Below are 18276 nucleotides of genomic sequence, written 5' to 3'. Positions count from 1 at the left end.
AAAAAAAAAAAAAAAAATCAGGTTTGTAATTTAAAAATACCATCTAATATAGTAAAGAAAAGTCATACAATACGATCAATACAATACAAAAAAGATAGCAGAGTGAAATTCTTCCTTCATCCCTTCAATTCTTCATCTCATCAGAGATAACTGTTGTTAATAGTTTGATAGGTAGCCTTTTATAACTTTTTCTATATAGTTATAAACATACATAAAAAGATATGGGTTTTTTTAGGATTTTCTAAACATAAATATCTGACATTTTCTTCCCATTCACACACTATATTCTAAATACATTTGTGGCAGTACATATAGATTTTACTTCATTCTTTTTAACAGTCTCCTTTTAGTCATAGTAAAATGTACCATATTTATTTAACCTATTTCCCAGTAAGTAAATAATTAATTTAACCTATTCCCAATAAATAAATAGATAAATATTTTTAAATTCCATAATGAATGTTCTTGGTCATCCACCTTTCTGCACCTATTTCTGTAGGTCAGATTGCTTGAAGTGAAATTCAGTTATTCGGGACAAGTGTATTAAGCTGCTTCCTATGTGGTAGGTACTATTCTCGGCACTTGGAAAACAATAGTGAACAAGACACATGAAACCCTTACCTTAGTGGATCTGCTTGAGGAGACAGATAATAAACATGTCGAGTGCCACTAACTGCTGTGAATAAAAATAAAGCTGGAAAAGGGGCTAGCTGGTGACAGGGATTGCCCTTTTCAATTGACTGGCTCAGGAAGGCCTGAGGAGGCGCCGTTTGCCCTGTGTGTAGTAGAAAGCCATGCAGGTGTGTGCAGGAGAAGAGCACATCAGACTGGAGGCAGGCAGCTGTAAAGGCTGCAGTGTGCTCCAGGAACAGCAAGGAAGTTCTGGGCCTGGGGAGGAGCCACAGGAGAGGAGGGAGAGGAGCTGCAGTGAGAAGGGCCGCCACCAGCTAGATAGGATGGGGCCTTACTGGCCATATTGGCCATGGGATGGGGAACATCTGGAGGATTTTACTAGGGAGTGACTTGATCTGATTTGATGTATTAGTTTTCTATTGCCACATACAAATGTTACCACAAAGTTAGCAAATGAAGACATAACACGCATTTTATTATCTCACAGTTAATATGGGTCAGAAGTCCAGGCAATCCTTAGCTGGGTCCTCTACTGAGGGCCTCACCAGGCAGCAGTCAAGGTGCCAACTGGGGCTGGGTTCTCCTCTGTGGCTTGACTAGGGAAGGATCTGCTTCCCTGTTTGCATGGTTGTTGGCAGAACTCCGTTTGGCAGAACTCCGTTCTCTAGCTGTAGGGGTGAGAGACTCCGGTTGTTTTTGTTTTTGTGGGGGGTGTGTGTGTTTGTTTGTTTGTTTTGCCATTGGCCAGGAGCTGCTTTCAGCTTCTAGAGGCTGCCCACAGTTCCTTGCCACATGGGATTCCCAGCATGGCCACTTGCTTCCTTACAGCCAGCGGGGGTGAGAGACACTACACGAAGATGGACACTAAAGTCTTATGTCATAAACTCACAGAATCACCTGTCGCCCATGCCATCCATATTCTGTTGGTTAGAAGCTAATCACAGGTCCTGCTCACACGCAACAAGGGGAGGAGGCGACACAATGGCATGAACACCAGCAGGCAGGCATCACAGGGGCCACCTTGAGAGTCTGTCTGCCACACTTGGGTTTCGAAAGGATAATTGTGGCTGTGATATGGAGAACATATGACAAGAAGGAAAGAGCCATCAAGGGAGACCATTAGAGTCGTCCAGGAGAAAGACCATGGTGATGTGGAACCACTGGGGTTGTAGTTGAGCCAGGAGAGAAGTGGTTGGATTTCTGACATTTTAAAGGTAGAGCCAACAGGATTTGCTGATGTATTGGATATGTGGACTGGGCTGCTTGGTTCAAGGCCAACCACATCTAAAATGTCATCATATAATGCAAAATGTTTTATATTACTTTAGTGCCATGTATATCATATATACATATTTTTGCCTATGATTTCATGGGAGTTTATGGGGCCATCCTGAAATCCATCCACTTTAATATTGTGTTAACACCTTTTAATAGTAGTTGCACTTATTCTGAAATGTGTTGTAAGATAACTTATTAAACAATCTTGATTTTCCTGCTCTTTAGCACTTGAGGGTTTGCTGATGTAAGACAATTGGTCTTTTACAAAATAGCTAGAAATATACAATCATTGAAAAGTGTAATCAGAAAGACATTATAGCAACATGAATAAGATAGTCGGTGTATTTACAGGAAAGAAGTCCAATATGAAATGGAATGTACACAGTCAGGTCCCCTTCTTTCTCCACAGAACAGATTCCTGAAAATGTGTGCCAAACTAGGGACTTCTTGTTATGAAGTAGTTTCTTTCTCAGAAAAAATGTTAAGGTATTAAATATTGAATTACAGCCTTTTTGCTGCAGTCTTTAAGGACAGATCTGTAGCATTTTTTAAGTTAATGAATTTGTTAACAATTTTTGTTCACAATTGAATTCACAGTTAATGGTTTTTAAGTCTAGTAAGCAACTCTTTGAGGCTAAAGATCTGTCTCTTAGAACATCTGAAATATTTCCATCTTTACAGTGGTATCAAGTTTATGAGACTTGCTGTCATATTTGATATCAGCACTTAATTTTTCTATGTTTACTCATTTTCATAGACTGATTAAAGTGTAAACCATAATAAATCATGATCAAGCTTTTAAATTCACAAAACTATTTCTTCAAATGAAATCTTACCTTGAATCCCAATGTGTGAAAAAAGAAGTAGTAGAGCTGATTTGGTTGAAATTCTCCTCTATAGGTTTCCACTAAAGAAAATTTGCCGTAGGCCGGGCAGAGTGCCTCACACCTGTAATCCCAACACTTTGGGAGGTCGAGGCAGGTGGATCATTTGAGGTTAGGAGTTCGAGACCAGTCTGACCAACATAGTGAAACCCCATCTCTACTAAAAATATAAAATTCGCTGGGAAACCCCATCTCTACTAAAAATATAAAATTCGCTGGGCATGGTGATGCACGCCTGTAATCCCAGCTACTTGGGAGGCTGAGGCAGGAGAATCGCTTGAACCCAGAAGGTGGAGGTTGCAGTGACCTGAGATCACACCATTGCACTCCAGCCTGGGCAACAAGAATGAAACCCCATCTCCAAAAAGAAAATTTGCCCTAACATCATTAGGTATAGTAACAGTAGGTTGCAATGCAGCCAAGATGGCAGTACAATCTTCTGCTACCCTTTGATACCATATCATAGTGCAAAATGTTGTTCATCGGCTGATAACAAAGTCCAAACTGGATACAGGAAAAGCCATTTGAGGCTGACAGTGTATGTAATAGATGAATGTGCAGAACAGTCCCATGTCCTTTGTGAGAAAGGACTGGAAGGAAAAAGTGAAGGAAATTAACTGTTTATAGTGCTGCATTTACAGATCAATTTTGTTTTTATTTCCTTGAAACGGAGTCTTGCCCTGTCACCCAGGCTGGAGTGCAGTGGTGCAGTCACATCTCGCTGCAGCCTTGAACTCTCGGGCTCAAGTGATCCTCCTGCCTCAGCCTCCCAAGTAGTTGGGACCACAGCCATGCACCACCACACCTCGCTGATATTTTTTATTTTTTGTAGAAATGGGGTCTCACTGTATTGCCCAGGCTGATCTCAAACTCCTGGCTCAAGCAGTCCTCCTGCCTCAGCCTCCCAAAGTGCTAGGATTACAGGCAGGAGCCACCACACCTCGCTTGTTTTTCTTTTTCTAACTGAATTCCGTGTCATAGCTTATACAGTAGATAAAAACAGGAGAGGGAAAAAGCCAGCGGTCACCTTTGGTAGTGACTGCTCTGCAGCTGAAACATGCAGCTCCGTGAAGCAGAGCGGCGCTTCTCACTAAGCTCACTCACCACATGCCACCAAAGGAAGAGTCAGGGAGGTTAGGGCCCTTCTAGTTTAACCATTCATTTCTTTTCTCTTACTATAATCTATTTTTATCAATAGACAAAGATTAAATATTTTAAAGACCATTGGCTTATGTTCTTAATGATTTTCCACAATCAGAAAACGTGATGCAGTACTTCTCTTCAGATAGTGACTACCAACAGTTCTGTGACACCAAGAGCTATAAGAAGGGCTAGTGGAAATTTGTGGGGTGGAGAGAGGGAGGGAGAATAGGACAGAAATCTGATAAAATAAGCCAATACATTTTTGTTTTTCAAGATATTTATTTTCCTCTAAAATATATTTGCAAGACTGGTAAGTCCTTATAGAGAATGTTGACCTAGACTGAATCAGCAATGCTTTTGAGGTGAAAAGGTTAATGATTATGTAATTATAAACACAAAATGTTGAATGTATAATATTTGCTCTTATTTTAAAAGGAGCTTATCACTGTATGCCTGTTAGAACAGCTAAAATGATAAATAGTGGCAATACCAGATGCAGGCAGGACATGGAGAAGGTGGATCTCATGAACTGCTGGTGGGAGCATATGACGGTAGACAACTCTGGACAGTAGTTTGGCAGTTTCCTTAATAAGGAAACATACACTCACCATATGGTGCAGCAGACGCACTCCTGGCCATTTATCCAGGAAGATGAAAATCTATGTCCACACAAAAACTTTCACCAGAATGTTCATAGCAGCTTTACTTGTAAAGCCAGTATCTGGAAACAATTCAGATGTTCCTCTATGGGTGAATGGCTAAACAAATGGCAGAAACACTACTCAGAGATTTAAAAAGAACAACCTGTTGATATACTCAGCACCTTGGGTAGATCTCAGGGGAATCTGCCTGAGTTTTTTTCTTTAAAGCCAACCTCAAAAGGTTCTGTACTGTATCATTCAATTATAAAACATTCCTTTTTTTTGTTTTTTTTGTTTTTGTTTTTTTTGAGACAGAGTCTTACTCTGTCACCCAGGCTGGAGTACAGTGGCACGATCTCGGCTCACTGCAGCCTCTGTCTCCTGGGTTTCAGCAATTCTCCAGCCTCAGCTTCCTGGGTAGCTGGGATTACAGGCATGTGCCACCACGCCTGGCCAATTTTTGTGTTCTTAGTAGAGGTGGGGTTTTCACCATGTTGGCCAGGCTGGTCTCGAACTCCTTGACCTCAGGTGATCCGCCGGCCTCAGCCTCCCAAAGTGCTGGGATTACAGGCATGAACCACGGCGCCCAGTCAAAACATTCTTGAAATGACAAAATTCTAGAGATAGAGAACAGATGAGTGATTGCCAGGGGTTAGGATGGGATGAGTGGAGGAAGGATGGAGGAAGGGTGTGATTATAAAGGAGTATCACAAGGAATCTCTGTGGTGAGGCACCAGCTCTGTATCTTGATTGCAATGGTGACTACGTGATCCTATGCCTGCTAAAACTGCATAGAAATATATATAAACACAAATGCATGCATGTAAAAGTGGTAAAATCTGAATAAAGTCTGGATTATACCAATGTCAGTTTTCTGGTTTTGATATTATAGTGTAGTTATGTCAGTTGTTACCATTGGGGGAAACTGAGTGAATGTTCTCAAGATTTCCCATGTACTATTTTTGCCACTTCCTCTGAGTGTCAGTAATTACTTCAAAAGAAACTTAAAAACAAAAACAGAGCTCACTTGTTTCAGATTCAGATCTCTTCCAGGTCTTACCCCGAAACCTGCATAGCCACAGACTAGTAAAAGTCTGTTATAATATAGCTTCAAAGGCTAAAGTTAGCTTTATCCCCAGATCCCAGCGATGTACCACATGTTGTCAGTTGGACTATAAAAATAGTATTGTCAGCAAGAAAAGGCAAGCAGATTGTCACCTTCTGAGGCACTTATACCAGAAAAATAATGCCACCTGTATGCCTATGAATAAATAACCATTTCTTTCTAGGGTTGAAGTTATATTTTCAGGGTTCTCTTTAATTATTTTGGGTTATACATGCGTCATTAAGCAATGCTTTATATAATACACTGATTTTAAGTTACGTATTGCACATTTATCTCCAGGGTGAATTTGTAAATGAATACGTCGGTGAATTAATTGATGAAGAAGAATGCAGATTGCGAATCAAGCGAGCCCACGAGAACAGTGTAACTAATTTTTATATGTTAACTGTTACCAAGGTAAAATTGCTTTTTTTTTTTGTAAGAAAAAGGGATTTGTTTTTGTTTTTGTTTCATAGTCTTAATTTGAACTCAGTTTCTTTTAATTTGATTTTTCTTCAGGCAGAGCATAATGATTTGCAGTAGCTAGTGTGCTGCCTACTATAATGTGCCAGTTATACCAGAGTACAAAAATGAATGATACTGAAGCTTTGCACATGTCATGTGAGACAGCACTGTGAGTGAAAATAAAACCAAGAGCAGGGTTAGCATATCTGGATTTTAGTCTGAGTTCTTTGTCAAAAAAGTCCTGGGCCTCAGTTTCTTTATTACTGAAGGAGAGAATCAACTCTGTGATTCTAAGTTATAAGCCACCGTTATTAAAGTTCTACTGTAGCCAAAACTCCAAATTGTTTTGTATATTAAAACTTTTTGGCAGGGCACAGTGGCTCACGCCTGTAATCCCAATACTTTGGGGGGCTGAGGAGGGCAGATCACAAGAGCTCAGGAGTTTGAGACTGGCCTGTGCGACACAGGAAGACTCTGTCTCTACAAAAAATAAAAATAAAGTTACCCAGGTGTGGTGGCACGTGCCTGTGGTCCTAGCTCCTCAGGAGGCTGAGGCGGGAGGATTACTTGAGCCCAGGAGGTCAAGGCTTTAGTGAACTGTGATCACACCACTGCATTCCTGCTTGGGCAACAGAGCAAGACCCTGTCTCAAAAAAAAAAAAGAGGAAAATAATGAGTTCTGTCATAAGAAAAATGACAGTAAAACTGCTAGTTTAATCCCTGCAGTTGTAAGACCTATTTGATACACATTACATCCATTATCTCAGTTAACTTTTTTGTCAGTTCTCTCATTTACAGAGGACAAGAAGCTGATGTCCAGCCATGATAAGTGATTTGTTGACTATTTTGTTACAGTTTTAAGAACGAAGACTAGTACCCATGTTTCCTGTGTTCTAGGCTATCATATCTCTAAAACTGAGATTCAGAGTGTCATTAAAGTAAGAAATGGAGCTTAAAAGTATTTTAACTGATATGTCATTGTTTGAAAGTTTTACAACTTTCATAAACATGTTTCATAAACATCAGTTAAAATGCCATTCTTTATGATTGCTGGGATCTGGCTCCTTCAACCCTATCCTCCCTGCCAGTGGCCCCTCCAGCCATCGTGACAGCACTTGAGAGGCTCAGTTCTGTGGAGCTTATCCAGATTATTAGAGTTCAAATTCAGGAAACCTGAATATTCAGCTTTTTAATGTATTGTGAACTTTAAAAACAGAGCAAATAGATAAGCACTGGAGAATATATCCTACACAGTAGTCCTTCCATCAGACAGATCTCCAAGTTTTGTTTCTCATTTTTCTTTCTTCTTTCTGGCCTAAGCTCTCATGTATCCCCTCCTATACCAGTTTTGCTTCCTGCTTGGAGCAGAAAAGGGGGGCTGACAGCAAAACACCAGAGTAGTTATCAGAACTTTGAGCTCTCTAATCAGAAAATATCATTCCTAAACCTCTGACCCACTAATCTTCTAAATAGCATTATTCCATGGTCTGTTTGTTTCTAGAAGCAAACTTAAAAAGCAGCTAAATCCCACTTTATCCTAATTACTTTACTTTGACTTGAAGGTCATCAAATAAAGGAAAGAACTTAGGAAATTGCCCAGGCAGTCTCACATTTCCTGATTTGTCAGTTGTCAGACACCAGCTGGTAGCAAAATGCTGCTGCCTGTGATCCTTGACTGAGTTGGATGTTTCTGGGAGAGACTTGATTTATGAAAAAGGTGCCTTTCTTTTCTTTCTGAAGGATCGTATAATTGATGCCGGCCCCAAAGGAAATTATTCTCGCTTCATGAACCACAGTTGTAATCCCAACTGTGAAACACAAAAGTGGACAGTGAATGGAGATGTTCGAGTGGGACTGTTTGCTCTCTGTGATATTCCTGCAGGTAAAAAAGTGACTCGTTCCCCATGCTTTCCTCCCTAGGAAGAAAGAATATCCTATAGAGCCAGGACATGATTCTTCAAGGCTTGATGCCTAAGAACTTATTCAAATGAGAAGAAGGTTATATTTAGAAAACGTATTCAAATAAAAGGCAGGTTATATTTAGAGTTGAGTGTTAGCTGCCAGTGAGAGGCAAAAATCTATAACCTCAGAAAGGAATTTAGTGAGAACTTTTATGTAAGAGTGGGTATGATAGGATTCTGTGTCCACAGTCCTGCTGAATGAATTCTCCAAGTAAGCTGCTGTCCGTACAGTGTAACCAGATGTTTTAGCTGTTGTTTTCTTTTTAAAACATATTAACAGTAATTAGCTTGTGTCAGCAGCAACTGGTTCCTTAGTTGCTGGTATTTTTTGTTGTTGTTTTCACTTTGAAAGATCATTCTGTTTCAAATTAGACATAAAAGCCTCTGAAGCCAGAGCTGTTGTTTTCATTTTTCCTTACCCATCCAGCATCTGAACAAAACTTGGTTTCTCCTTTGTTTAGTTTGTAGAAAAATAGGTGAGAAGAGAAATGCTGTAGCTAAAACAGATTTAAACTGTGTTTCTAGAACTCATTGTGGATTGTTTAAGCCCAGCTAGAAGAAAGCTTAGGAGTCCCTAGTTTGAGTCCCTGGATCTTTGGTGTATGCAATGAACCTTCATTTTGGATCTTTATTTGATCATAATATAAGGCAGTAATTACTGGAAATAGTATTGTCACAATTCCATGGTCATATTGTTCATTTAGAAACTAGTGTGACTTAGCTATAGAAAAGAAGGCTGAACTAGAACCTATTCTCCTGCAGATTCTTAGATGCTGTCACATTGGTTTCAACCACTGCTTTGAAAAGGACATGACTTCTTTTGAGGATGTGTAGTTTTGCTGTCCTTGTTCATGGGTGGGGATGTTTTTCTCCTTTTCTTTTTTTACCATCACTGTTATCAATGAGGTAGAACACTGGCAAGGGAAACGCCTTCATGCCAGAATGATGTCTCTTTTTTCATCAGGGGAATGTGCCTGTGAGAGCATTTCTCTTCCCCATGACTCGAGTTTGAATAATTATTTCTCCTGTGTTTCAGGGATGGAGTTAACATTTAATTATAACCTAGATTGTCTGGGCAACGGCAGAACGGAGTGCCACTGTGGGGCAGATAACTGCAGTGGTTTTCTAGGAGTGCGGCCAAAGGTCAGTCTTGCAGGGGAGTGCCCCCAGCCAACAGGAGATAAGGAGTAGGGCTATTAAGGAGTCTGTCTGGCCGGGCGCGGTGGCTCACGCCTGTAATCCCAGCACTTTGGGAGGCCGAAGTGGGTGGATCACGAGGTCAGGAGATCAAGACCATCCTGGCTAACACGGTGAAACCCCATCTCTACTAAAAATACAAAAAATTAGCTAGGTATGGTGGTGGACGCCTGTAGTCCCAGCTACTTGGGAGGCTGAGGCAGGATAATGGCATGAACCCGGAAGGCGGAGCTTGCAGTGAGCTGAGATTGCGCCACTGCACTCCAGCCTGGGTGACAGAGTGAGACTCCGTCTCAAAAAAAAAAAAAAAAAAAGAAGTCTGTTTGTGTGTTTGTGACCATCTCAGGAACCTGCTGGCAGTTGGGCACCTGGATTAGTTTGTGGGTCATCAGCTGGGCTTATCAAACATTTAGACTGTGACTTTCCAAGGAAGCTTGTTTTGGTAACGTCTGTTAGGTTCTGAGAATGTATTTTATTTCAGGTTGAATATGAAATTAGCAAAAAGCTAATTTAAAACTTTTAAAAAATCCACAAAATACTAAGGGCCATTGAATTATACACTTTAAAATGGTGAATTCTGTGGTATGTGAATTATACCACAATGAAAAAAATTAACAGGTTGTCTAAAGTTTGGATTTACCACTACCCTTGCAATTAAAAATAAAAAGCACCTGGCTGGGCGCGGTGGCTCACGCCTGTAATCCCAGCACTTTGGGAGGCCGAGGCTGGTGGATCATAAGGTCAGGAGTTCGAGACCAGCCTGACCAACATGGTGAAACCCCATCTCTACTGAAAATACAAAAATTAGCCAGGTGTGGTAGCACACACCTAATCTCAGCTACTCAGGAGGCTAAGGCAGAAGAATCGCTTGAAACCAGGAGGCAGAGGTTGCAGTGAGCCAAGATCATGCCATTGCACTCCAGCATGGGTGACAGAGTAAGACTCCGTCTCAAAAAACTAAATAAAAATAATAAAAAGCACCCTATTCAAAAGTCAATAAAGGCCAGGCGCAATGGCTCATGTCTGTAATCCTAGCTCTTTGGGAGGCTGAGGCAGGCGGATTGCCTGAGCTCAGGAGTTCAAGACCAGCCTGGGCAACACAGTGAAACCCCATCTCTACTAAAATACAAAAAATCAGCCATGTGTGGCAGCACGCGCCTGTCGTCCCAGCTACTCAGGAGGCTGAGGCAGGAGAATTGCTTGAACCCAGGAGGCAGAGGTTGCAGTGAGATGAGATCGCCCCACTGCACTCCAGCCTGGTGACAGAGTGAGACTCAGTCTCCAAAAAAAGTCAATGAAAGGCTGAGGCAGGAGGATCACTTGAGCCCAGAAGTTTGAGACCAGCCTGGGCAGTATAGCAAGACCCTGTCTCAACAAAAAAAATTACAAAAATTAGCCAGGCATGATGGCATGCACATGTAGTCCCAGCTACTTGGGAGGCTGAGACAAGAGGATTGCTTGAGCCCAGGAGGTCAAGGCTGCAGTGAGCCAAGATTGCACCACTGCACTCCGGCCTGGACAACACAGCGAGAACCCTATCTCAAAAAATAATAATAATAATAATTTTTAAGTCAGTGAAAACAAAACTTTATTTTTGTTATAGTATTTGTTGCAGCATAAGGCCTTCTGATGTTTTTAGGTAATTGTACAACAGATGAATTTAAATGAATGTGAGGTTGTAGGGTTTTCCTATCTGTGTCCAGCTTCATGCACTGTCTGTGATGTTTGAAACGATGATCCTTTCTTTCCTGCCAGTCGGCATGTGCGTCAACAACTGAAGAGAAGGCAAAAAATGCTAAGTTAAAACAGAAGAGACGAAAGATCAAAACAGAACCAAAGCAGATGCATGAAGATTACTGTTTTCAATGTGGAGATGGTGGAGAGCTGGTCATGTGTGACAAAAAAGACTGTCCCAAAGCATACCACCTCCTATGCCTTAACCTGACTCAGCCACCATATGGTAAGCTGGACCTTCAGGACCCTTTCCCTAACTTGTGTCTTTGCCAACTATGTGTAACTCAGAATATATTCCATGCCATGGGATAGGAAATGTTGAATAGAGCAAACAATAGCAAAAAATTATGCTGGCAAAAAAATCTTTCCCCTTACACATTTGGGATACCCTGTGGTTCATCAAGGATTGGTTTCTTCTTGTATACTGTTCCCATAGGTGGGTAGTTGGTACCTATGGCGTTGGGTTTTGGCCAGTAGCTCACATCCGTCCTAAATAATACACCCAGATCTGTGTTTGGTTGAAATTTGGAGTTGTATTCAATTGAATTCCATCTCCAATTAGAGAAAAAGGAACCTGGGTTTTTCATGGGTAATCAAGACAGGCACTAACTTGGGCACTTCTTCTTCCTCCCCTTCTCCCCGAATTAGGAAAGTGGGAGTGTCCGTGGCATCAGTGCGATGAGTGCAGCAGTGCAGCTGTTTCCTTCTGTGAGTTCTGTCCACATTCATTTTGTAAAGATCATGAAAAGGGGGCCCTGGTTCCCTCCGCACTGGAAGGCCGCCTCTGCTGCTCGGAACATGACCCCATGGCTCCTGTGTCACCAGAATACTGGAGCAAGATAAAATGTAAATGGGAATCACAGGATCATGGAGAAGAAGTAAAAGAATAAATGTGTGGTGTCCCCTCCTTTCTATTTACGTGAAAAAAAGCAAATAGATCATGCATTTAAAAAGAAGAGACTGCTACAGTGCATACAGCCTTTGCCATCGGAACTGCCTTATTAAAGCCAAAATGGGAAACCAGTTCATGCAGGCAGAAGCAGTTGGTGGTGTCTGGTTTTTCTGTTTTGTTTGGTTGGTTTGGGGATTCTTTTGTGGAGGGTTAAATTCCCTTGGTCTTTTCTTGCCTTTTATTGTGCTTCAATGCCATTGCAGCTTGAAAAAGAAATGTTTTTGCTTTTAAAATAAGAACAAAGAGAAAAGAAAGTTGTGTTAATGAGATAAATTTAAAGTCTAAGATGTGTTCCTTGGTTGTATAAAGCAAAAGTAGCCATCATTCCTTTATTTATTTTCATTTTTAGGAATTTCAAGAAGTGTAGTTCAATAGTCTAATCAAGTGTGTGTGTGTTTTAAGTAGGAATCTGAGAAAGCCCTCTAGGAAAGGGTGTGATAAGCTTTATATACCTCTTTACTGAGCAGTAGGTAGGCTCACTTCTCTTTCCCTTCAGAATGCTTTTCATAGACTTAGAGAAGGGCTCTATGGAAGTATTAAATCTGGCCTCTTAAAAACAATGCCTCGGTGGATTTTACCTCTGTGTTCTTAAACAAGGTGGGCTTTGTACCATGGTAACTTTACCTAGAAAGGTATATGGTGTGTTTCCTTGGTGGAAGGGAAAAGAGGAATGGATGTGCTCACTGATTTTTGAAACGTTCTCCATTGACAGGGATGGTTTGGATTTTGGATGAAGTGCGTTTCTGTGGATATGAAGCATAGTTGGAATGGTCACGCCTATTTTCCTGACACTGATAAAGGCAGCTAAAGGGGGATGAAGGCACAAACCAAAAGTTGTATCATATAAGCACCATTTCCTGTCCAATTTTATTGTAGACCCTGGTCTAAATTGGAAAGAATTACAGGCATTTTATTTTTTGTCTCTGTTTTCCTCTCCTACTCAAACATTTCTTTTGTCACCTGACCATTCAGTCATGTTTCCTGGTAAAACCACACAAGTGAGTTTGAATTGTATTTGAATAGATCTTTTTGGTTGAGTTCCTAATTTAGGGGGCGAAAGTTATAGGGGCATCCCCAGGTTACATGTAAAGAATTTCTATTATTATCCAGTACTTAAGATTGCTCCCATTGAGTAAGGGGAAGAACTTCTACTTTTACAGGGTACATAAGAGCCACACAAGCACACTTCATCTTAGGAAGCACTTGGAGAAAACTCTCAAGAAAGTCAGTGTTAGCAAAAATGGTTGACGGTGACGCTTGACTCTTATAGACGCGAGTATACCAAGATGTCTGCTCACCAAACTCACTTGGCTTTTAATGCTTAGGAATATCTATATTCCAGTATTCCTTGTATGAAATAATTAGTAATGTCAGACATTGTTGTAACACTGTACTAAGTAGAAGTCTAGGGTTAGCTTGAATGAACGTTAACTTTCTCTGTGAATTTTGACTGCTTACAATTGCTGGTACCTGGTTAGCATTTATTTTCCCTCAAGTACCTAGTAACCTTATGAAGGTAGGGAGGGTAGATGCTCTACCACATTCCTTCAGCTGTACTGAGTGTTCCATTTGCTTATCAATTTAGAGCTCTTCTATGGAAAGAGGGTGAAAAGCTGTTTTGTGCCTCTTTTTTTTGTATGTAAATGTGCAATTATACTGGATTTTCTCTTGTAAAAAACAACACTACAATTCTTTTACTGAAGCTCCTAAACTGCCATTTGCCTGACTCCAGCAATTAATTCTGCGGTGACTCATTGGGCTTCCAATACTTCTGTTGATTAGATATGGTCCCAAAAGAGCAAAATGGAAAATGCAATCCATGTCACCAAATATAATTGCTACAAGTAAGATGAAATACAGCTCACCAAAACACTAAACTTTGCTCTTGAGCAATTATAGAGTTTGATGTCCTTTTAAAAAATAAGAAAACCTAGGTTTTATCATACTAAAATTTTATTTTGTATATGATGTTTGGTTTTTTAAACTTACTAACATAAGGATTTCCTTTAATATTCCAAATACAGTTCTTGTTGAAACAGTATCCAACATGAAATCTTATCTCCTTGCTTTTAGACTTAGTGCTATTTACTATCTAATGACTTTTATATGGTAAGCCAGGGTACATCCTATATACTACAGATATCTTAGGTTTCAGTACTTTTATGCAGCTTCTTCATTGTGTCATATCTGTAACAGAGCTCTGATGAAATTAAAAAATATATGATTAATAGGATTGTTTCACCATTTCAGAAATCAGAGTAGAAAACAAAATAGCTGCCGGGTGCAGTGGCTCACACCTGTAATCCCAGCACTCTGGGAGGCCGAGGTGGGCAGAACACGAGGTCAGGAGTTTGAGACTAGCCTGACCAACATGGTGAAACCCTGTCTCTACTAAAAATACAAAAAGTAGCTGGGCATGGTGGCACATGCCTGTAGTCCCAGTTTCTCGGGAGGCTGAGGCAGAAGAATCACTTGAACCCAGGAGGTGGAGGTTGCAGTGAGCCAAAATCATATCACTGCACTCCAGCCTTTCGCGACAGAGCGAAACTCCTGGTCTCAAAAAAAAAAAAAAAAAAAAAAAAAAAAAGCTAACCATAGTTCTGAAGTCTTTGGCCATGAGTGTTCTTTAATGGTCTAAAAAGCGGTTTTAGTCATGCCGGTGCCAAGGAGCTCTCCTCACATCTCCATAGCGTCAATGTTGACCTATTTTATATATTTTTAAGTTGCAGATTATAGATACAGAAAGAGAAAATTGTCCTTTATGTGTGCATGAGTATACATGCACTGTGCCTGTGCTACACCAATGAAATATTCCAAAAGACACATTGCTCACTCATAGTCTGAAGTTGATATTTGTTAACTTTTAAATCTATATGTGGTCAGTGTAAGTGGTTGGTTTTTATTCTTGTCAAACAATGAAATAACTTAAAGCAGCATGGGCTAATGGTGGTATTTTTTTTTAACCACATGTTAATTTGTTGAAGGAAGAAGTGAACATAAGATTTTTGATAATCAGCCTAAAGCTTCAGAAATTGGATCAGTAAGAGCTAAAGATGAAATCCTGGGAAACCTTCCCAGGCACTGTGCAGGGGAGGGAGGGGCTGGACCGCCACTGCTGTGAGGGAGGAATGGGAAGAGCAGCCCCTGGCTGGGTGAGAAGGGCAGAGTGGATGGCCCTTCATTCCTGGAAGGCTGAAGCAGCCAGAGGCAGTGATTCATCTCTTTAATGTCTAATCAGGGAGAGATACAGGAGTGACGTGAGTTTTATTTTCATTTTTGTTTTAACAAGTTCCCACTGTATCTTAATTCTCAAAAATGATCTGGCCTAATCTATAGAACTGGCTGAGTTTGAGAATCATTTAAAATTTGGAATTTTCTATACAAGTCAGGAACATACCTGAAAGCTAAAACATTTAATGGAGGCAGGGGGGCTGCCCCCAGCTCCCTTCTGCCATTTACACAAAATATTTGAAAACATGTCTGTAAATAATGTTGTAGAACTGAGATACTGAGTATCATGTAAAGGACCCTCAGATGGGACAGGCTGTTGAACAACTTTCCTAGATCATGAAGTGGAATTTCCTTTTTGAGTAGTTTCTTGCATGGTGTATTCCAATAGTTCAAACCCAGACCTACAGTTTGCAACCAGGCCATCTGTAGACAATATAATCTCTGGACTGCCCAGGACTTGTTGCTTGTCTTTCATTTCATTTTAAATACAAAGCTCTTCCTTTAGCATTCACCTTAAAGTCAAGGTGCTGGCTGCCACCTGCCATGTCCTCTTAGAAGATAAGAAAACAGTGGCTATGGAGCCCTCACGGCTGGGAAGCTGACATTCTATGTACTTCCACATGAGAAAAAGGACATTGGAAAGTTGCTTTATTTCTGGGCAGCGTAGACTAAAGTTACTTTTCACAAGGCTGATGCGTCCAGCCACCCCCAGTTGTCCAAGTTGGTGCAGACATGAATTGATGAACTGAAACACTTTCCTTTGGCCTAGGGCCACCTAGAATTGGTCTCTGGTTATTTGTAAAACAAAAAGTAGAACTTGGTTCCATTTTCAGATGGACTAGGGAATACTATAATTTGACAGCTTTGCAATGAATTAACAAATACTGAAAAGTTGGAAATGTGTATATACTGAAATCTCACCAACTTTTACCTGGGGTGGGGTACCAGGAGAAAGGGGGTTATAATAGGGTAAGGGGGGGGGATAATGTTTACCACAGGTACGAAGTAGTCACTTTAACATTGAGACCTCTGCCTCATTGAATTCAGGTTTTTTAAGTACTTGAAACTCTTCAGATTCTCCTTATTTTACAGTTTCTTTTTACATTTATGAAGTAGAAAGCATTGTTTTGTAAACCGTTTTGAAAATAAGTAGCCTAGTCTCTTATCCTCTTTAGCGTGGATTAAAGGTGAAGTTTTGCAAATGGGAGAGTGTTCACAGTAGATAGCTCGGATTGATTGAACACATTTGAGGAAGAGACTCCTGCATGAGATACCAGCATTTTTACAAATACTTCTTATGTACGTTCTTTATTTTGTCATTTTGTCAACCCTGTCCCCAAGCACATCTTCTTTCCTTTTACTATGTCTATGTAGGGAAAAAAACAAAAAAATTGCACTTACGTTACACTCGCAAAATGTGGGTAATCTGTGTCTTTCAAAAAACATTTCTGTTTTTTGTTTTGTTTTGGTCAGTCCATTGCGTAAGTGGCAAGTTTGGGTGCTTGTGGCAAGTATGTATGAAGTGGGAGGGGGATGAGAATTGCCTGTCCTTCAGTAGGCTGTAAAAGTAATTTACATGTAAGTAAAAAGGGAAAATAGAATAGATGCCAAAGTCATTTATTCAGTCTTTAAGTTTTCTTATGTGGCATTACTGCATCTGCTAGTTAGTGAGAAAGCACCCTAAGCTTTTACTGCTCCCCTCCCTGCCTGCCAACACACTTGATGTGTGCAAACAGCCCTCAAGTATCTGTCAGATTACCTATAGAAGGTATTGATAAGGTATTCTTGTCAGTTTAGAAATGGACTGGATAAAACTTACTTTGTTGTCATTTTATCTCATTTGTCCTGTTACATGCCCTATGTTAAGAAAATCATATTGCCACTAATAACCAAGATGCTAAATGAGTATTACAACTGGCTAATATCATTTTTTATATACAAGGGTATGTGTATATTTGGAATTGATACAAGAAATTCATTTGTACCCATTTGAGTGATATTGCACAACAAAACACAGATACCTACAGACTCCGTTTTCATTTTCTCGTGTTCTTTATGATGATCTTTGTAGATTGGTTATTTCTGTACTTTATCTGTAATAAACTTTGTAGATCCTGTGAACTGTTATTTTGCCTAAATCACTTGAGACTTGAGTCTTTAATAACAAAGCATCAATATTCACTAAAGTCAATCTCTTTTGAGTTTCTGTGACTTGGCTAGAAGCTCTTGACACTAAGGGATTAGTGTTCATTTTCCCTGGGGGTGTTCCACTAGGGCATTACTGTATAATGACTTGATGTTGCCACATAGACTTCAAGATATATAATATTTTGAGGATTTTGTTGATTGGCCTATGTTTTATTGCATAGTGTGAAATGTGTAAAGCTTGGTTAACCTGTATATAGATAGCTTATTGTTGACTAGTTACAGTGTATTTAGGATTGCCTGTAATATTTAAGCTTCTTTACTGATGTGTGTGCTGGTAGGAACATATAATTTTTGTACATTATATTTACTGATGTTGCCTTTTTTATTTTACAAATACTTTGGAATTCCAATGTGTTTTTTGCTTCCGTGAGGATTAATTTGGAAAGGTTTTTAATGACATTCCACTGATTTCAGATTTTGCTTGAGATTGACTTCAATAAATTGTCCTGTATGTTCCAAATTAAATATATGGGCTTGTTCTTTGCCAGTAATTTTTTGCTACAACACTCTGGGCAGGAGGCCATCCTGGGTGGGAGGACTAAATGACACAATCTAGCCAACCTCAGCCAGTGTAGTTTCCTGCAGAATGCGGCTGTGTTGCTAGGGAACCAGGATCTGAGAGCGAGCTGTTTGGTTTTCTGTTTAGAGGCGAGGTCCCGGGAGAAGGCTGCTCCCCGCGGTTGTGTGATTGGGGTGTGGAGAGGAGCTGCTCATGGACCGCACGCCGACCTACTCGGCTGAAACTGGAGCGTTGGCTCCCTGCTGAACGCACCGGAGGGCAGCTCCGCTGACTTTGCGTCCCCTTTGCCCTCGGCACAGCCGCCAGGCCGGCTTCCTGGGCAGC

At 40.5% G+C, this 18276-nt stretch overlaps 1 protein-coding gene across 1 annotated transcript in view; it reads left to right on the top strand.

Annotated features, from left to right (window-relative positions):
* WHSC1L1 (Wolf-Hirschhorn syndrome candidate 1-like 1) overlaps positions 1–17897 on the top strand; it is a 125391-nt gene extending 107494 nt beyond the window's left edge. Inside the window, exons 20-25 of the mRNA XM_011993227.1 lie at positions 5985–6101; positions 7890–8031; positions 9147–9253; positions 11063–11267; positions 11690–14452; positions 14485–17897. Of these exons, the coding sequence (XP_011848617.1) occupies positions 5985–6101; positions 7890–8031; positions 9147–9253; positions 11063–11267; positions 11690–11931 (813 nt within the window). The 3' untranslated portion in view covers positions 11932–14452; positions 14485–17897. The remainder of the gene's footprint in view (positions 1–5984; positions 6102–7889; positions 8032–9146; positions 9254–11062; positions 11268–11689; positions 14453–14484) is intronic.
* The last annotated feature ends 379 nt before the right edge of the window (positions 17898–18276 follow it).

This window comes from Mandrillus leucophaeus, unplaced genomic scaffold, assembly GCF_000951045.1.
Source record: "Mandrillus leucophaeus isolate KB7577 unplaced genomic scaffold, Mleu.le_1.0 Scaffold111, whole genome shotgun sequence".
NCBI classification, from domain to species: Eukaryota; Metazoa; Chordata; class Mammalia; order Primates; family Cercopithecidae; genus Mandrillus; species Mandrillus leucophaeus.
This window is presented reverse-complemented; position numbering and strand designations above follow the sequence as displayed.